We start from the raw sequence: 21,330 nt of genomic DNA on the forward strand, positions 1-21,330 counted from the left end.
TTTGTACCTACCTAGACCTACAAGCAATTATCGATTGTCGAAGAGGCCTATTCGTTTCAAAAAATAACTAGTGAAGGTATTTGAGATTTTTGAATTTATTGCCTAAAAAATGTGGAATTTATTTTTGGTTTTCTGTCAATTATGAAAGACTCGAGTTCTATAGTGTTGATTACTTTGCCTACTTCGTGATATGAAGGGGCACTAGATTTGTTTATTAGAGAGCCAAGTGGCCCTATTCGACCTCGTAAATCAAAAAAAAAAAAAAAAAATCTCATGGAGGAAAATTACGAACTTCCAAGTCTCGAACTTTTCATTGAAAAGTACATACCTACTTTTACAAAATTTTTCAAGGAAAAATTGGAATGATTTCCAGGTTTTCTCTCGTGGCATGAAATTTTTATCAATTTTTATTGAAAAACTCGTAACTTTTTTCTTTTGATCGATGCAATAAAAACTTACTTTTTCAATTTGACAATCGAATCAGCCTTTTGAAGTGGCAAAATCATGCAACAGCAACTCTTCTAAACGAAATTTCTATCTTATTTCTCAAAAAGTACTGAGATTGAAAAAAAAATAATTTTAATATATTTTTAATTTTATTACATCAGGTGTGAAAAAAATACTTAACTCAATCACAATTTACTTAATTTAAAATAGTCGTTAGTTTATGAGACAAAGCTCGACATACGTCAATGACAAGTCGCGGATTTGATGATTCCAAATTTTTCCAAGCTGCTGTATTTAAAACTTCGGCTGAATTTTTGACGATGAACTTTATCACAGGAGACTTCAATAATTGGTTTGCATGATACATGTCGGCTGATATCAATATATCTGCCGCGTTGTCCACCGATAACGTCTTCAGCAAAGCATTCGAGGCAATTAATTTCAACCCATTTAATTCATACTTATCCGCTGCTCCTAATAAACCATCAGCCAGCTTCTCCAAATTATCACACTTTCCAGTATACATATATCTCAACATTTCGGATACGATTTCTTCATCGGTATCTTTAATATCTATGAAATCTCGATCGTTATTTTTCGTTTTGTTTTGAATAATCGCAGCGAAAATTGGACTACGCGCTGATAAAATGTCCTTGTGAGCTGTATAATTGTTATTATTTACACGAAGTGTCAAGTCTCTGGGTTTAAATTCATATTTTTTCCCTAAAATCTCCAAGTTCTCGGAAACATTATTCACAAGAAAATCTGTTTGAATCGTAGATGTATTACAGTGGTGGAACATTTCAGGTTTGTTATCTGAACCGTTGTTGTTTAAGATATAAAATGACAGTTCACACTGGATTGTTAATGAATCATTCGATAAAATTTTGTTTCTGAAAATATCGTCTTTTTCGACAAATTCAGGGTAGCCATAACCCCGCGGCGACAACGGTGTGCACGATGAGTTCTTATTGTGAAAGCAGCGCGATAGTGTTTTCCTAGTGTAGTCTAGTTCTTGAAGTTCGTTATTCAAAATAGAAAAATTGTATTTCACGTATGCTCCTTTCTGTTTATTTTCAAGATCCAAAGACAAGTATAAAGAGATGGCCTTTGCAGAGCCATCTCTTCCATTAGGATAAAGCTCTAAAAACCATTTGTATTCTTCATTAGTGCTAGCTGAGAATTTGGGCGATATCAAGGTTTTTCCTATTACGGTTTCGTGAAAATCAAAACTATCGATTGTCCAGATAAAATTTGCTTTGTGATGTAAGGTTTCAGTATGGCACCAAGTAGGAACCTGCACGCTTTCAGTTAACGGTTCATTCTACAAAAAAAGAAAAGGAAAAAAAAAACAAAAAAATACAGTTGTCCAACACCAAATACTTAAGCAAACAGTTGACATGGATAAAGTAGATAGGTCCTATACATATAAGAAACTGTCGGAAAATGAAATCACTTTGATATCGACATTATAAATCATACCAATCTAGAGAATTCTAATTCCTAAACCAATGCAGAAGTTTTTTTTTTTTTTCAATATACCGCACAGTTCTGAAAATTACGTACCTGGCTGCTTGAAAAGCAAAATTAAACGTTTTTCTAGGGAATAAAATAATAATTTGAGTTTATCTTTATCGAAGTACATAATATTGCTAATTTCACAATCATGTGATACCTAACCTACACCTAGACGTGTGTACCTACTCGCTGTCATTCTTTACCTTAGTTTGTCTGCAATACCTCAAAGTAAAATGCTGAACCTGAGATTTGATAGAACCAAGTATTCCCTTTGAGATAGGTAGATGTTTTTATTTTCTAATTCAAAACAGGACAAGTTTTATTTACACTTGAGTTGGGCTAGGCATGCTAAATTGAATTGTTGTTAAGTTATCTACGTGCCTTAGTGGTGTTGATATTTGAAAAAATGTTGAGAGATTTATTTTTTACTAATAGTGGAAAACTATTTTGTAATGATAAATTTACTAATAGTAAAATAACAAAATCACTAGGTACTAGTAATTTTGCTGAAGTTTTTTTTCATTTTACTAGTACTCGTAGTATTTTTTTTACATGGGTAAGCATTTTGTATAGGTTAGGTACACAAAATTGAAATTTCTGTATAAGCACATTTTGCCCATTCGTTTGATTGAAATTTAAAGTACCTAACCATATTGCTCATGAAAATTACGAGAACAAGAACACTGGGAACGGAGAACCAAAAAATCAAAGAACGAGAGAACGAACGAACGAAAGAACGAACAAAGTTTCCGAGTTTTGAGAAAGAACGAAAGAAAGAACATATTGTGAAAATTCATTTCAGGAACAAAAGAACGAAGAACAAGATTCCTTGTTCTTCCATCCCTGCTCAGTAGTCGTACCTACCTACCTACCTACCTACCTACCTACCTACCTACCTACCTACCTACCTACCTACCTACCTACCTACCTACCTACCTACCTACGTAGTCCAAGTAATTTAAATTTAAAATTTAATATGATATCCGTGTTACTAAAACATTTTATTAAATTTAATATAAAAAAAAATCAAATCGACTGCCTTAATTTGAAGTCTGAGGAAGTTGGCAAATTTTGAAAAACACAAAAAAATTGTAGCTCAATAAAAATATTACTTGTAATTATACACACACTTACTTACTTTGCAACAACAAAAGAGAAACGAAGAGAAAATCACTTGAAAAATAATAATACGAATCATCTTATATATAACGCTAGAATTTTTTTCACAACACTAAATTTTCTTCTCTTGTTGATCAGTTACACAAGAGTGTCCAAATTACAAACTAGTGTAAGTACTATTCTTTATTACAACTTGATTCTAACAATTTACAAATTTATCGGTATCCCGACAATGTAAAAGGTACTTACCTATACCTATAGTAGGTACCTACATTCGCCTGAATCTGATAACTTGAATACTTTGTACCGAATACTGAAGAAATCCGAGTAACAGAATAAACTTTTCTCGAAGTACCTATATGAATTGTTTAAAGTGCAGTACTTGCCTGATTTATCTATTCTTATTAAAATTAGTAAATTCTCATTTGTTTGCACTTTTCGATTATCATTATGAAAATATAAAATGTCTTACGGATTTTATCACCAGCTGCTATTGAACATGCTCTGATAATCAGTAGATATTTATCTATAGTACCTACATATTATTCTTGGAACACGTGTTTTCCAATAGGTAATATATAAAATCTCAGACGAATTAATTTAAAATTTTAAAACTTGAAATAATCATGTTATCTCATGGAGGGAAATTACGAACTCGTAAGCCTCGAACTTTTCACTGGAAAGCACTTTTATAAATTTTTCCAAGATAAAATCAAAAGGATTTTCAGTTTTTCTTTCCTAACATAAGTAAAATTTTTATGAATTTTTATTGTATTGTAAAACTCATAGTTTTTTTCTCTCGATCGAAACAATAAAAACCTAATTTTTCAATTTGATACCTAATCGAATCAGCCTTTTGAGGTGGCAAACCCATTCAAGAGCTACCTATATGCTTTTCAATGAGATTTCTATATAATTAGGAAAAAATAACTCTTGCTTCTCAGTTTTTACTATAACAACTTCTCGCTAAAAGGTTCCCTTTTTACCTTTGAGATTTCTATACCTATAATTTCTCAAAAGGTAGGGCTATTTAGGTTGAAAAAAAAAATCATTTTAATAAGTATTTTTAATTTTATCACATAAGCAGGTCTGAAAAAAATAACTCAACCACAATTACTTAATTTAAAAAAGTCGTTAGTTTATGAGACAAGGCTCGACATACGTCAACGAGGAGTCGTGGATTCGATAATTCCAAATTTATCCAAGCTGTCGTATTAAAAACTTCGGCTGAATTTCTGACGATGAACGTGACCACATGAGACTTCAATTGATTTGCATGATACATGTCAGCCGATATCAATATATCTGCTGCGTTGTCCACCGATAATGTCTTCAACAAAGCATTCGAGGCAATTACTTTTAACCCATTCAAGTCGTATTTATCCGCAGCTCCTAATAAACCATCAGCCAGCTTATCTAAATTTTCACACTTTCCTGTGTACATATATCTCAACATTTCGGATACAATTTCTTCATCGGTATCTTTAATATCTATGAAATCTTGATCGCTATTTTTCGTTTTGTTTTGGATAATCGCAGCGAAAATTGGACTACGCGCTGATAAAATGTCCTTGTGCGCCGTATAATTGTTATTATTTACACGAAGTGTCAAGTCTGTGGGCTTAAATTCATATTTTCTCGCTAAAATCTTGAAGTTCTCAGAAACACTAGTCTCAAGATACACGGTTTGAATTATGGATGTGTTACATTGATGAAATGTGTCGGATTTGTTTGAAGCAATGTTGTTGATGGCATAAAACGACAATTTACACTGGATTGTTAATTTGTTATTCGATAATAAATTTTTCCTGAAATAATCGTCTTTTTGAACAAATTCTGCATAGCCCCAACCAATCGATGACGAGCTGTTTGCAGAGCTTTTATTTTGGAAGAAGTGCAATTCTGAAGAAGCACTGGTGTATCGTTCTTCCAGCTGATTATTCAGAATAGAAAAATTGAATTGCGCGTATGCTCTTTTCCGTTCACTTTTAGCATCCAAATACAAGTATAAAGAGATGTTCTTCATAGCGCCATCCCCTCTATTAGGATTAAGTTCTAAAAACCATTTAAATTTTTCATTTGTTCTAGCTGAGAATTCGGGGGATTTCAAGGAACTTTCTGCAGCTTCGTAATAATCGAAGTTATCGATTGTCCAAATAAAATTTACTTTGTGGTGTGGGATTTGGGTACGGCACCAAGTCGTAACCGGTTCGCTTTCAGTCGTATACAGAACACTCGTTGGAACATAATCAATACTTTTTAATGGTTCGTTCTACAAAAAAAAAAAAAAAAGAAAGAAAAAAAGTTACTTAGGTAGCTGTAGACTAGGTGCCTATATTAAACGAGCAAACAGTTCACATGGATAAAAAAATAGATAGGTAGGTATCTATGTAGATGTATATCTAAGTAATAATTGTACGTGCAAAATTTAAATCACTTTGATATTGTTATTTGGCTGTTTGGAATCCCAAAGGAGTGGGCATTTTCGGAAAAATTGTAGCTTTTTCGCTACAGCTCCCACCCAACCTGTTTCAAGAAAATGGTCCAGTTTCAAAAGATTGTATTTGGGATCATAAGATAACATCTATTCTATTGAGACTCTGCGTCGATCTAGACCATTGCCATCAAAATCCAAGACTGCTTTTTGGATTCTACTATGGGTGGTTGAAAATTTTCAAATTGCCTATTTTTGGGTGAATTCGTGTTTTTACAAAGTTTTTTGCTTAAATATTTCGTATTGATTAAGCAGCAATGGTGCTTATTGCTAATTTTCAAATTACCGAAAAATTTGAAAAGTTTTTGATCATTTTTCCAAGTTTTTTAAAAGTATAGCAATAATGACCAAATCACTACAGTTTAAGAAATGATATTTTTCGATGTTTTGGTGTACTCAACGAGTATTATTTGAAAAGAAAAATTTTAAAAACATGAGTTTGACTCAGAATAAGTAAGTACGCTATCTGAAAATGTTCAATGACCTAGGTTGACGCAGAATCTCGAATACAATCTTGGAAATGGGGGCTATTTTTCAATCATTTTTTAAAAATCAGGTTGGGTAAAGGCTAGAGCGAAAATTCATTTTTTTGAAATGTCTTTTTTATGAGGACCCATAATCTTCCCTTCAGGGCTATCTCCAGAGCTAATATTCTTCTGAGTGACTTTCAACTCGAAATGAGAGTCCACACTATATTATTGGTCAAATTCCTCTGCTTTTTTTTTTTCGTGATCCACCCTACTTAATATGTATACTCAGGTATTGTAATACACACTTACTTTGCAAACATTGAAGAGAAATGGCGAAAAAATTACTTGAAAGATAATAATACGATTCATTTTAAACATGAATTCCTTTTACAATACTAAACTGCACTCACTTATTAGACAAGTTGCACGAGCTCGTGTACTACAAGTTTTTCAACTTGATTCACAAATTTATCGCCAGTTACTTATCTTAGGAAATGCACACGATAATGCAAATATTCTTGGGATGCAGTTTCCTGTTGACAGTTAATTAATCAAGGATAGATAAATTAATTTCAAATCGAAGATATGTACAACAAAACTTGGCATCATGTTGATAAGCGTAGAAGCGAATTAAAATTGCAATTCCTGATTTTATTTTCTCAGCCTCAATCCAAAATCACTCCAATATTAATTTAATGTTGATAAATTTGCATATCCTAAGATATGAAGGATCCAACTGATTTGGTTCCACTCACTTAGGTTTGAATGAAATCAGCCCTACTTCTTTGAAGTAGGTAGTGGCAATAATACATATACTTGTACTACCTACCTAGTACCTACCTGCTCACTATTAAAATCTTGTGTCAATTTCAAATTTCAATCACAACTATCACAAGCTTGAGAATACGGGATAGAAGTTTTAAGTATGTAGGTACATGGATTATAAAAGAAATTCTTCAAATTAACAAACTATGATTGTGAATGAGTAGAAGATAGAAACAGGTGAGCAAGCAAATCATAATGCATGTATTGACAAACTTGAATAAGAATAACTAACATAGGTACTCGTAGTTGACGGTTTAATGTTCAAGTTGGTAAAATTAGTTGATTTGTGAAAATAATAAGTTATGCATGAAAATCATTCTTACAGCTAGCGTAATATCAGATTTTTTCATTTTTTAAAAGAAGTCGAGTAGATATAAGTATCTATCCATCGAAAAATTGCAACAGGAACAGTTATTGTACCTATCTAACAAATTCTGAAATCCTTTTTTTTTTTTTGCTACCTGCATTGAATTAATTTTTCGAGAAAATCATACAATAGAATCTTCAATAAAACTAAGTAATAAAATATTTTAAGAAAACCGTAATATTGTAATTTTAATATATTTCTTACACATTACTTGGCCATAATTATATTTCTAGGATCAATACTCGCCGCTATGGCCAGCATCGCTTCAACTGTCAGTTGTGATTTCGATGACTGCATTTTTTTCCACCCCTCTGAATTCAAAACTTCGGCTGCTTTACTGACAATAAACCTGAGCACGTGTGATTTCAATTGATCTGCATGGCATGTATCTGCTATCATCAGTATATCTATTGCGTTGTCCACCGATAGTGTCTTCAGTAATACATTCAAGGCAATTACTTTCAACTTCAATCCGTTCGAATCGGATTTATCGACTGCTGCTAAAGAATCTTCTTCCAGCTGCGCTGAATTTTTACTCTTTTTGGTGTAAATATGCCCCAGCATTTTAGATGACATTTCTTTACCAGAGTATCTTGTTCTATCTTGCAATCACGAGTATTGTCAACGATAAAAGTATGCTCACTTTTTGTGCTGTTTTCGATTATTAGTTACAATGTAAACTGATGAAAATTACAAAATAAAAACCAAACCATAAGATTCAGAAGGTTTTCTTATTTTTCAAGAAGGTACTTTGCAACCATGGAACTATGTTCCATGTTTGCAACACTTTGGTAGCCGTGTATTTTTCACCATGTACCTACTTGTACACGAAGTAGCATTTTTTTGAAATAATAATTTCTTCAATAAATGACAGCTCACAAGCGAATCTCTTGAGGTGTCACACTCCGATTTGAACGGGACCACGATTCATGGAAAAATCATAGTCTAAAACCCCCAAAACCAAATTTTCAGCTGCCCAAGTTCATTTTTCGATTTTTGGCGAACGTTTGAAAATTCAAAATTGACTGTTTTTGGCGATTTATGCTTTTTTTTTTCAAGTACGTACTTGATCAGTAAGAATGGTGAAAATAAGTCCCAAAACTAATATTAATTACCCAAATCCAAATTTCACCATTTCCAGTCATTCTGGAGCCTCCAGCGCGATTTTTCCAATTTCTCCAGAATTTTGAATTTGCTCCAGAAGGCGTGAATATGAAGTTGGGCAGCTAAAAATCGATTTGTATATAACACTCGACCTGTTTAACGAGTTTATCCACATTTGAGCCGATTTTGAGAGTGACACCTCAAAAGTGGTTTCTTGGCCAGCTTTTTTCAAAATTAAAAATCAAAAAAATCAAAAGTTTCCCGTTTGTATGAGAATTTTTGAAATTCACGCGAATCGCTGTATTTTGTTCAAAACTAACCCCCAAATCCAAATTTCACAATTTCCAGCCATTCTGGAGCCTCCAGCGCGATTTTTCAATTTCTCCAGAATTTTGAATTTGCTCCAGAAGGCGTGAATATGAAGATGGGCAGCTAAAAATCGAGTTGTGTAGTATACTCGACTTGTCTAACGAGTTATCTACATTTGAGCCGATTTTGGAAGTGACACCTGAAGAGTGGTTTTTTGACCAGCTTTTTTCAAAATTGAAAAATCCAAAAAATCAAAAGATAACTGTTTGTGAGGAAATTTTTGAAATTTGCGCGAATCGCTGTATTTTGTCCATAACTAACCCCCCAAATCAAAATTTCACAATTTCCAGCCATTGTGGAGCCTCCAGCGCGATTTTCAATTGCTCCAGAATTTTGAATTTGCTCCAGATGGCGTGAATATGAAGTTGGGCCGCTAAAAAATCGAGTTTTATATTACACTCGACCTGTTTAACGAGTTTATCCACATTTGTGCCGATTTCAAGAGTGACACCTCAAGAGTGGTTTTTTGAGGTGTCACTCTCGCTCCAAAACGGCTGGAAATGGTAGAATTTGCGCTCCGGGGGTTAGTTCTTGAAGAAATACAGCGATTCGCACAAATTTCAAAAATTTCCTCGCAAACGGTCATCTTTTGAGTTTTTGGATTTTTTAATTTTGACAAAAGCATGGTCAAACCACTCTTGAGGTGTCACTTCCAAAATCGGCTCAAATGTAGATAAACTCGTTAAATAGGTCGAGTATAATACACAACTCGATTTTTAGCTGCCCAACTTCATATTTACGCCTTCTGGAGCAAATTCGAAATTCTGGAGAAATTGAAAAATCGCGCTGGAGGCTCCAGAATGGCTGGAAATTATGAAATTTTGATTTGGGGTTAGTTTTGGACAAAATACAGCGATTCGCGTGAATTTCAAAAATTCCCACACAAACGGGAAACTTTTGATTTTTTGGATTTTTTAATTTTGACAAAAGCTGGTCAAAAAACCACTCTTGAGGTGTCACTTCCAAAATCGGCTCAAATGTAGATAAACTCGTTAAACAGGTCGAGTATAATACACAACTCGATTTTTAGCTGCCCAACTTCATATTTACGCCTTCTGGAGCAAATTCAAAATTCTGGAGAAATTGAAAAATCGCGCTGGAGGCTCCATAATGGCTGGAAATGGTGACATTTGGATTTGGGTAATTATTATTAGTTTTGGGACTTATTTTGACCATTTTTACTAAAGTACGTACTTTTAAAAAAAAGCATAAATCGCCAAAAACAGTCAATTTTGAATAAATTTTCAAACGTTCGCCAAAAATCGAAAAATGAACTTGGGCAGTTGAAAATTTGGTTTTGGGGGTGTTAGACTATGCTTTTTCCATAAATAGTGCTCCCGTTCAAATCGGAGAATGACACCTCAAGACGTTCCCATGTCAGTTGTAATCTCACATGTTATTGTTTACTGGGCTACAATTATTGAAATACATTGAAATGATGTAAGTAGTACTTATGGGTACGTAATTTTTCATGTTGGTTATTCAAAACTGGAAAATTAAATTCAGGACAAGCTAAACAAAATTTAAAAAAAAATAGTCAAAACGATACAGTCTTTATTTGAAAATATACCATTCAAGAACAGACTTATTCGTGCATTTTCTAGGAAAAGGAACATCTACATTTTATATCGCATCGTATGCAATTATCAAATCCTCAATAAAAACGAAATAAAAATAATTATCAACACTTAGGTAAAACAAGTTACACAAATAGGACATGAAAAGTTCGGAAATCCGAAACCCTTCCAAAAAAATTCAAAAGGAACTATCTATAAAAATTGAAAAAAAAACACAAATGCTGAGACGAGAAAAAAATATTACTCAACACTCTACTCTAATCTAATTCAAAGGAAATCTATTCACCCAGGCACGTACGAGTCCGACCATTTCGCTATTACATACATATGAAACTTGAAATTATAATTGATGTAAACTAACAAAAATTAAGGAAAAAAATAATAATCAGGTTTCGATTAAAAAAAAAACCAGGCAAATTATGCTTCGAATATAAATTATAAAACAATCTAGAAATAATTATTAATTATCGTTGACGCGTTACATACTCGTATTTTCAAATCTACTACGAGATAACGCCTTACACACATCGTTCAATACTTGAGGATACATCGGCATAATCTGGTCCCAAGTCGTCGAATTCATTATTTCGGACGACCTCGCTACAATAAATTCGATCACCTGTGATTTCAAATCATCTACACGATACAAATCTGCCAAAATCAACATATTCGGCGCATTCTCTACTGACAAAGATTTAGAAATTGATTCCACGCACATCTTCTTGAGTTGAACTAGACCATACTTATCAGCAGCTGCTAATAATCCGTCGGCCAATTTATCCACATTTTCGCACTTTCCGGTGTAAAAGAATTTCATAATTTCACCCATAACGTCTTCTTTTACGTCGGTAATTTCTACGCGATTTCGTTCATTTTCCATCATACTGCTCTTGAACATGTTGGCGAAATAATTACTTCGCGCTGCTAAAATAACTTTATGAACCGGATAATCCTTTCCTGGTAATGAAAGCGTGAAGTCGGCAAATTCGTGATTACCAAGCGCCGATGCAAGATTTTCTGAAAGTTGTTGCAGATGGAGAATATTACACCGATGAAAAATTCTATCTATAGTTACGTCGTTCAATTCCAAAAACGTTATCTTCAGAGAAATCGTCAATGCGTCGGTATCCTTCGGTAAAAATGTACTCTTAAAAGTTTCATCTTTCTTGAGAAAGTTAGAACAGCCCCACTCACCTGCATCGGTACATGAGCCTGCGACAATGTTGAACAAATAACACGACAAACCCGAGACGTAGCTTTCCTTCTGCGTGTTACTTAAAAGAGAAAAACTGAATTTGGCAAGAGCTCTTTTGCACTTGCTGGTTTGGTTTAAATGTAAAAACAGACCAAAGTAATCTTTTTCACCGTCCTCACCTCTGGGATCGAAACTTAAATACCACTGAAATTTATCATTCGTAGGAGATGAGAACGTAGGAGATAACACAGATTCGCCTGCTTCGTCGACAGAGCTGAAATTGTATATTTTCCAAGTGTACTTTATTTCATCGAACTGGACAGTACTGCAACTGCATTCTTCGGTGGATGCGCAAGTTGAAGGGCCGGATTGACTCGACGACATATTAATCTCTAATTCGATTCGGTTTTCGTATCGTATCAACAGTTCACTTGAGATCAGCGTTTATACCAAGGAGATTCGCTTACTTCGTATCGTATCGTATCCTCTTGATGTCAGCGTATTATAAACTGAAATAGAAATAACAAACATTATTTTGTGGTTTCTGCTTTAATCACTATTTACATAGATAAACGTTTCTGAGTTTTTTGTTCGCATTTATCAGCATCTTTCAGACCATATGAGAATTAAATTGAGCCCTGGAACTTTTTCAAAGACATTCCAAGGATCTACAATAAAATCAGAAGCTGATTTCGATTGGTGCAACAGAATCTATCAAGTTGATACAATCGTATATCGTTCGTAAAGAACGGGATGTGTTTTGCTCACACAACAAAATGCACTCTAGCAACTTGAGAAGATTGCCCATTTTCAGACTGAAGAAATATAATTTTCAATTTTCTTCGTTTTCAAAACTAATGTAGAGAAATTACAAAAATCTCCAGATACGTTTTCAATGAAAGCTCAACAATCCAATTACTGATACTGTTAACAAACGGAGCTTACCTGATCAGCAGCTGGAACCACCTGGTTTCAAAAATTTTCAATTCTGCTGAAATTTGTGGGGAACACAACGAATATTACAACAACTTTTCCAATCAAATAAGTTATAAGTACAACAAACCATTCACTCAAATTAAGAAAATGTCAAAAGGTTTTATACGAATTATTCATTTTATCTTGAATTCTTGAACCACGTTACCGGTAGATTTGACAAAATATGATAACATTGATAACAGGTTGTTTTGGTTTTTTTTTTCGATCAGACGCTAATTTGTCTCAATGAAGCTGTTGGTGTTGCGGATGAGATAATAGGGTGCCGTTCCCCCCCTCCTCGTTCCAGGACTCTTGGTTTTCTTCAGGTTTGTTGAGAATAAACAAACAATTTTAATTTTTTTAGTAGCGTTGTCGAATATCCGGATACTCGAAAATTCGGATTTCTTCAAAATTATCATCCGGATTGTCGTTGTCGCCATCATTCCGAATTTTCTCTCCTGATGAAGTGAATAGTGATAAGTGATTTTTAAATTTTGAAAAAATTCATTCTGTGGATTTTTCACAACCTCATCTTTTGTATTTGGCATTATCCGAGTGCAATCCGGGTATCCGGATACACTTTGGATCCGGATGAATAATTCGTATGTATCCGGATGCATCCACTGCATTTTTCAATATGTGTTCTTTTTACACGGATTTTGGCAGATTTTCGAGAATCTGGATTTTGGCAGATTTTCGAGAATCTGAATTTTGGCAGATTTAGAATCTACGAGAATCTGTTTGGGTAGCAGCTTTTGAAGATGGATTTTGGATTTTACTCGTACTTTGAAAAAGAAGGCTCGAGGTTTTGAAAAATTGGTGAATGTAATCTCAAAAGTGTTGAAAAAAAGAGATTTAAAAAAATGTCCAAAATCCAGATTCTCGAAAATCTGTCAAAATCCATGTAAAAAGAACACATCTACCTATAGTCGGGGAGCCCGCATAAGGATCTATTGCACCCCCCCCCCCCAATCCCCGTCGATCCTCCAAGACAACTTTTTTATTGGAGGGGGAGTCCTAAGGAACATTTCTAGCCAGCCATGGTACTCTAAAAAAAGTGGCCCTACTAACAAAATGGCGGCCATTTTGATTGACAGGTCATGAGGTCAGCCGAAATCGCAGATTTTGCGTTCCAACAGAGGACTTGCACGAAATTTTTTAAGCCGTACAAAGGTAGATCGAAAGATCATGCAAAAATTTATCACCTGTCAGAATTTCAAGTGCTGAAGTGGCTTTTTCGATTTTTGGTGAATTTTTGAAAATCAAATTTAGGCCAAAAATGAGGGGAAAAATCAAAATTTTACCAAATTCACCAAGAAAGCTGAAATTTGGGATACAGCCGATTTTCGACATGCCGAATCGATTGGAAACTGTTTCAAACCGTTTTGAGCCGTTCTGGAGCCTTCGGAAGATTTTTGAAACTCTAAATTCCCACAAAATTTCATCAAAATGCAGAAGGAACGCCGAAATTTATTCCGCAAACTAATTTCAATACAATACGAAGTTAATTGCAGGTGGATTTTAACTCGTTTTGGAGCCTCCAATGACTTTTTGAAAATTACTGGAGCCTCTAGTAGGCGTTTGAAACTTGAAATTTCCCAAAATTTTGTCCGAAATTCATCCTTCAAACTAATTTCAATACGCTACGAACAACGAAGTCGACTGCAAGTGAATTTCAAGTCGTTTTGGAGCCTCCAGCGACTTTTTGAAACTTGAAATTTACCCAAAATTTCATCAAATCGAGATGGAAAGTGTACGATAAATCGATCAAAATCGATAAATCTGACTCAAAGAATATTGACTTTTAATCAAACAATTCGACATACTAAAACATAACGACTCAAAATAAATAGAAATATTTATTTACTCGGTCAATGACCTAAGTCAATGAACCAAAACAAAAAAACAAAATTGAGCAGAAGCTCGACAACTTTATAACTCGACGATTGAATCAATATTAACACGACGAACTTATATACATAACGAAAACAACGAAAAATAAACGATAATTTAACAGCCAACAGTTTACGCGATTTTACGAAAAGAACAAAATTTCATTAAAAACATAACCAGCGATATTTAGAATTCGCGAAACGAATTTTATTTTTTATTTAAAAATAAAAACTAAAATTACCGAGCATAAACGTTACGGTTACGGTATCAATTTTGCCAACACCCCACCATAAAAATATTTTACCTAACACGCGTACCACTTAAATAAACGTAAAACTTGTTGCTTCTTATCATTACCGGTGTTTGTAAACACTACGATAAAAAAAAATATTTTTACAGCAAAATTTCAGTTAAAACTATACTTATATTATACAAAAATCTACTCGAAAACATAATTTAAGTGTTAAACAATGACTCACAGAGTCTGTCGAATACGGTACGTGTCTAGTGTTGGGCAAATTCGCGAATATTCTTTTTTTGCTTGCGCATGCGCAAGAATATGCGCATATTCTTGCGCATATTCCGCAGATTCTTTTCAAAAAATTAGAAAATTATTGCCTAGTTTAGAGATAATAGGGAAAAGGTTTTGGTAACTTTCAAATTATTGAGGAAAATTGGAAATTTATAAAGAAAAGTAGTTGTAAAACTTGTAAATTGTGGAAAATTGTAGAAAAATCTTCAAATTTTTTGAAAAAAGTCCCGATTTTTATTTTTTTGAGAGAATATTCTCCAAGCGTTTGAGAATATTCGCGAATATTCGCGAATATTCTCAGATTATGCGCATTGAGAATATTCTCAGGCCAACACTATACGTGTCGTGGCTTTGGTCAAAATATCGGCAAGTTGATCTGCCGAGGATATCTTTTGCAAGTAGATTATCTGTTTCGTGACTAAATCGCGTATATGATGGTAACAGACATCTATATGTCTGGTACGTTTAGATTCGACCGTGTTCGCTACGGCAATCGCTGCGTTAGAATCGCAGTACACCGGTACGGTATCAATACGAACTTCCAATTCAACAAACAAATTTCGCCAAGACAAGACTTCCTTTCCAGATGTACTTAACGCAACGTATTCAGCTTCACACGACGAAAGACTTACACAATTTTGTTTCTTAACTACCCAGTCAATTACGTTGCCATAATGTAACACGAAAATTCCAGACGTTGACTTCCTGTCTAAACAATCACCAGCGAAGTCCGAATCTACGTACACTCTTACAGAGTGTTTATCAACGACTTCAGGTATTACGTAGGTAAGTTTCACGTTCAACGTACTACGTAAATACCTGAGAATACGCTTACTATATTCGAATAGCTCCTTGTTTGCCAAGTGCTGGTATCTGCTTAGAAAGTTTACAGCAAAAGCGATATCGGGACGTGTTCCCCTTGCTATGTAACTTAAACTTCCTAAGAGACCACGCACTTTGGTTTCATAACTTTTATCGAGCTTGAGATTGGTAATTTTCAAGCCCGGTTCGATTGGAGTTGAGATACTATTCGAATTAGATAAACCGTAATCATTAACTAACTGCTCGATATATGAATTTTGATGTATTTCTAACTTTTCTTTACTACGATTAATTTCCATTCCTACGAACTTCTTGCATTGTTCCAGGTCTCTGATTCCAAAACGCTCATTCAATCGCTTGACCAACCACTCAATTAGACGATCATCGCAACCTGTAATTAGAAAATCGTCTACGTAAACGACAAACACGCAACGTAGAGGATTTTCGGCATCGAAATACACACAAGGATCGACTTTACTCCTTACGAAACCGAGCGAAAGTAAGTACTCGTTCAATTTAGCGTTCCACGACTTGGGACTCGTTTTTAACCCATATAACGAACGTTTGAGAATATATACGACACCTTTTTCTTCGTTAGTCCCTTTCGGTGGGTTGAACATAATACCTCGGTTTATATCTCCATTGAGAAATGCAGTACTTACATCTAGCTGTCTCAACTGCCACTTGTTGACCATAGCTAGATTAAGCATCGAGCGTATTATCGGTTGATTAGGTGTTGGAGCGTAAATTTCATCCAATTCATAGAAATGATTGTCTTTGAAACCACGCAACACCAATCTCGCCTTAAATTTCACCCCACCATTCGAGTTGATTTTTTTCTTTAGAACCCACTTACTGTCTACTTTTGAATAATTCTCTTCATTTACGCTTTTTTCAGATGCTGAATACCAAACGTCCTTGATCTCCATCGCCTTTAACTCTTCATCTATCGCTACACGCCAAAATTTCGACTCAGGACCGTTTAACGCTTCTTCATACGTAAGGTCATCGACCCCAGCGAGTGCAAAACAAGCAAAATCATCGGATCGATCGTCGGTAACCGAAGTATCAATCATACTACGATCAACGTTAATTTCACCGCTACGTTCGGCTTCGCTTAACTCATCTGGATTTACCCAAGATGAGCACCCAGGAGCTGGTTCTACCGAACTACGTACATCTTGTTGATTCGTAGGTATGATATCTACGTCTTTTATACTTACAGTTACAGACGTTTTGATCAAATGATCGTTGATGATATCGTGTATCTTACGCGTTTCATCTACTTCTACGCAACTCGAATTCGTAAATTTATTTCGTAGAACATTGTACAATACATAACCTGTCTCGGTAAAACCGAGCAAAACCATATCGATCGACTTCTCATCGGTTTTCTTTCTCTTTTCAGGCGGTACTAAAACTCGTGCAACGCTTCCAAACAACCTTACTCTCGATAAATCTGGCTTTCGGCGATTCCACAGCTCGTACGGTGACAGATCGTTCAAGGCAGAATGCGGTAAACGATTATACATGTAGTTCGCCGTGTATGCAGCGTAAAGCCAAAATTTATTCGTTAACCCGCCTTCGTATAACAGAGCTCGCATTTTTTCTTGGATGGTTCGGAAAAAACGCTCGACGGTGCCATTATGCTGCTTCTCATACGGCTCACTGTTCTGCATCGATATGCCTTTCTCATCGACAAACTCTTTGAAGGTACCTCCGATAAACTCGCTAGCGTTGTCGCACCTTATACGCTTAACCTTCGTATTCCATAACGTTTCACTAATATTGACATATTTTTTTAGGTAGGTACCTACTTCGGCTTTACTTCTCATTCCGAACGTTACTCCCCATCTCGTACAGTCATCTACGAAGCTAATCAAATATCGCTCGCCTTCTAGTCCTTCTGTAATAGGACCCATTACGTCAATATGAACAAGATCGAGCGGATTTGGATACCTATACCTACTCGAATCATAGGTATGTTTTTTCTGTTTAGCTTTGCAACAAATTTGACATTGATTAAAAGGTGGACAATCACATCCACGTAACTCAGGAATCTTATCCAACACCGCCTTGCTCGTATGAGCCAACCTACGATGCCAGATGTCGCCTTCACCTTTTAATTTATTTATCTGTTTTTTGTTTTTCAGATTTACATCACTGTCACTGCACGTACCGGTATTTCCTATACCTACACTTGAAACATTCGAATTTCCAATACCAGAATCATTACCTATCGTCGTCGAAGTATTACCTACATTTGTCGAGTCGCTAACATCATTTGTAATCAACGCAGATGAATAATCAGAACAAGAGTACAACATAGGAGGTATATTAATCATAAACTGAATCGTATACAATCCATTATCGTTAAGTACTAATCTAGACACGATGTTTCCCGCAGGATCGACCAAACGAGGATCTTCATCGAAGAAGAAACGATAACCATTCGCTACGATTTTCGACACGGACAGAAGACTAAAAGAAAGACTAGGTACGTAGTATACCTCGTTCAACCAATAGACGTTTCCGTCATCGGCTAGAACTCTCAACTTACCTACTCCCTCTTTCATCAGAGAGACCTCACAATGAGCGGATTGCAAACTCTCGTTTACTTTCCTCTCACCGAGCAGGACTCCGGGATGTTTTAGAAAATGCGAAGTCGCACCACTGTCGACGACAAACGTGATGAAATCGACGCCGTCGTCGTCGTTTGTCTCGACATACGCATTTTCTTCACCGAGGTTTAGAGCGGTCGAGTCACCTAAAAAATAATTCGAACCGATATTTACGTTACGCGAATTTCCGAAATTTGAAATCGCGATACTATCACCGAAACTGCTACGACCGACTCTATTTTTACCACTACGACTGTCTTCTAACGAGAAATTTTTCTTTTTTTCAGAAGTCGACGGAAAAAGACCTAACGCGATCGACGGACGAGGACCTGACGAACCGGACGAACCTGCAGTACCAGACGTACCCGACGTACCACTCGACGAACCGTTACCACCGTTATTACGCAACGAATCATCGTTCTGCGGACAATTACGACCTATATGCCCGGTTAGATTGCATCGATAGCAAACGATACTTCCCCGAGGGTTGGTATCGTTTCTATAATTCCCTCCGGCGGATCGACAAGACTTGGCCATGTGGCCCCGTTTATGACACTTATAGCAGGTACGATCTTTGGCTTGTACGAAGCCATTATTACCACTACGATCACCGTTACCGTTCGACGAATTACCGGACGAGTTCGAACTACGATTACGCGACTTATTATGATTACGATTACGATTATTATTATTACCGCATTGATCGGATGCGGCCATCGCTGAACCGGTACTTGTCGAACTCTTCGAGGTCGAGGAGTTCTTCGAGGTATCTTCCAAACTCAAAAGCAACGAGGAGATTACTTTTGGATTTGGATCTCCAGCTGTGACGTGAATCAGTCCCCGAGCAGTCATACGCACTGACTCGTACTTGGGCGAATTGCCCAAAGCATTTATCAGATACGTATACGTTTCCGATGGAGTCAACTTCACGTCCAAACTCTCCATATCGTTGACAAGCGTATAAAATGCCTCCAAGAACTCCTTCGGACCTTTGTACATATCGATGACAATCTTCGAAATACGAGTTCGACAGTCGATAATTGCTGCTTGGTTTTCCGCCTGGTACAAGGAGTTGAGCTCCGTCCAGAATACGTACGGATCCTCTGTCTCCTTGACCAGTCGGAAAACGTTCTCAGCTACGTGCCTAATTAAAATTTCGAGAGCTTTCGCTTTTTTACGCGCCGATAACATATTTACTTCGAGAATCGCGGTTTGAAGTCCTTTGGCCGCCAAAATAACCTTTATTTTTCTTTTCCAGGACACGAAGCCCGTACCGCGAAAGACCATCGACTCCATTACGCGACTATCACCGGCACCGAACATACTTTCACTCGACGAACTGCTCGAATCGGATTCTACAGCTGCTACGTCGTCGGACTCGTCGTCGCTACTTTCACTACCTTCGGACTCGTCGTTGGATGGACCAGGAGGTGGAGGAGGTGGAGGACCAGATGGTGGATTAGACGGAGGAGGAACGGAATCAACAGGGATCGACGGATCGTTGGAAATATCACCGGAACCCGACGAACTTGGACCAGCTTCGGTATCACCTGCTGACTCAGATACGTGCTGTAACGTTACTTTACTTTTACTTTTCGACTTCGGTATACTTTGTTCTGGTTTTTCCTTTTCAGAAAAACCACGAAACTCGGCGCTCGATTTACGCTTGTCTACACTACTGTCGTCGTCGTCTACGTTGACCGATTTTCCTGACCGCAAATAGGACAGGACTGTCGACATTTACTTCGTCGAACACTACACGAACCAATACGCTGAAGCTACACAAGCCAGAAAATTCCACACAGGACGTCGAATTGCGAAACAGAGCTTTCACGAACTACGCTCTACGCTACCATGTACGATAAATCGATCAAAATCGATAAATCTGACTCAAAGAATATTGACTTTTAATCAAACAATTCGACATACTAAAACATAACGACTCAAAATAAATAGAAATATTTATTTACTCGGTCAATGACCTAAGTCAATGAACCAAAACAAAAAAACAAAATTGAGCAGAAGCTCGACAACTTTATAACTCGACGATTGGATCAATATTAACACGACGAACTTATATACATAACGAAAACAACGAAAAATAAACGATAATTTAACAGCCAACAGTTTACGCGATTTTACGAAAAGAACAAAATTTCATTAAAAACATAACCAGCGATATTTAGAATTCGCGAAACGAATTTTATTTTTTATTTAAAAATAAAAACTAAAATTACCGAGCATAAACGTTACGGTTACGGTATCAATTTTGCCAACAGAAAGCCGAAATTTAAGAAATTTACTCTGCACTCCAATTTTAACACCCTCTGAAGACGACTTCAAGTGAGTTTAAGTCATTTTGGAGATTCCAGCGACTTTTTAAAAATTACTGGAGTCTCCACCGAATTTTTGAAACTTGAAATTCCTCAAACATTTTATGAAATGGAGTTGGAAAGCCGAAATTTACTCTGCAAACTAATTTCAATACGCTACGAAGTCGACTGCTGGAAGATTTCGTCGTTTTGGAGCCTCCAGCGACTTTTTGAAAGATATTGTATGGCGTTTTTTGGAAAATTTAAATTTAAAAAGTACAAGCTAGTCGTATTGAAATTAGTTTGCAGAATGAAATTCGGCTTTCCATCCATCTTAATTGATGAAATTTTGGGAAATTTCAAGTTTCAAAAGTCTACTGGAGGCTCCAGTAGCTCTCAAAAAGTCACTGGAGGCTTCAAAATGACTTAAACCCACCTGAAGTCGTCTTCAGAGGGTGTTAAAATTGGAGTGCAGAGTAAATTTCGGCTTTCCATCTCCGTTTGATAAAATTTTGTGGGAATTTCGAATTTCAAAAATCTGCTGGAGGCTCCAGAACTGCTCAAAACGGGTTAAAACAGTTTCCAATCGATTTGGCATGTCGGAAATAGGATATATCCTAAATTTCAGCTTTCTTGGTCAATTTGGTAGAATTTTGATTTTTTCCCCCCATTTTTGGTCAAAATTTGATT

General features: G+C 36.0%; 3 protein-coding genes across 4 annotated transcripts; all 3 read right to left on the minus strand.

Annotated features, from left to right (window-relative positions):
* Positions 1 to 562: 562 nt before the first annotated feature.
* On the minus strand, positions 563 to 6,513 carry LOC135835100 (speckle-type POZ protein-like). Of its 2 annotated transcripts, XR_010556817.1 has the most exons (3): positions 6,358 to 6,513; positions 3,334 to 5,356; positions 563 to 1,771 (listed from the first exon to the last, which is right to left on the minus strand). XR_010556817.1 is itself a non-coding variant. In XM_065349190.1 (2 exons), exons 1-2 carry the CDS (start codon positions 3,161 to 3,163, stop codon positions 644 to 646), a joined length of 1,188 nt encoding a protein of 395 aa, XP_065205262.1. In that variant the 5' UTR covers positions 3,164 to 3,309; the 3' UTR covers positions 563 to 643. The 2 variants fall into 2 exon arrangements, 1 of the variants encoding a protein (XP_065205262.1); XM_065349190.1 differs by lacking the exons at positions 3,334 to 5,356; positions 6,358 to 6,513 and adding an exon at positions 3,104 to 3,309.
* A 934-nt stretch (positions 6,514 to 7,447) lies between these two features.
* On the minus strand, positions 7,448 to 7,816 carry LOC135834024 (speckle-type POZ protein-like). Its single transcript, XM_065347863.1, has one exon. The coding sequence runs from the start codon at positions 7,814 to 7,816 to the stop codon at positions 7,448 to 7,450; it is 369 nt and encodes a 122-aa protein (XP_065203935.1).
* Positions 7,817 to 10,247: 2,431 nt separating this feature from the next.
* LOC135835102 (speckle-type POZ protein-like) lies at positions 10,248 to 12,806 on the minus strand. The gene is made up of 2 exons (XM_065349192.1): positions 12,431 to 12,806; positions 10,248 to 11,994 (listed from the first exon to the last, which is right to left on the minus strand). Exon 2 carries the CDS (start codon positions 11,867 to 11,869, stop codon positions 10,769 to 10,771), a length of 1,101 nt encoding a protein of 366 aa, XP_065205264.1. The 5' UTR covers positions 11,870 to 11,994; positions 12,431 to 12,806; the 3' UTR covers positions 10,248 to 10,768.
* Positions 12,807 to 21,330: the final 8,524 nt, after the last annotated feature.

This window comes from Planococcus citri, chromosome 2, assembly GCF_950023065.1.
Source record: "Planococcus citri chromosome 2, ihPlaCitr1.1, whole genome shotgun sequence".
NCBI lineage: Eukaryota > Metazoa > Arthropoda > Insecta > Hemiptera > Pseudococcidae > Planococcus > Planococcus citri.

Coding starts and splice junctions, on each gene's coding strand:
- LOC135834024 (XM_065347863.1), bottom strand. CDS start 7,816: ATGTCATCTAAAATGCTGGGGCATATTTACACCAAAAAGAGTAAAAAT.
- LOC135835100 (XM_065349190.1), bottom strand. CDS start 3,163: ATGATTCGTATTATTATTTTTCAAGTGATTTTCTCTTCGTTTCTCTTT. Junction 1,772..3,103: donor TTCTCTTTTGTTGTTGCAAA/GTAAGTAAGTGT, acceptor CTTTTTTTGTAG/AATGAACCGTTAACTGAAAG.
- LOC135835102 (XM_065349192.1), bottom strand. CDS start 11,869: ATGTCGTCGAGTCAATCCGGCCCTTCAACTTGCGCATCCACCGAAGAA.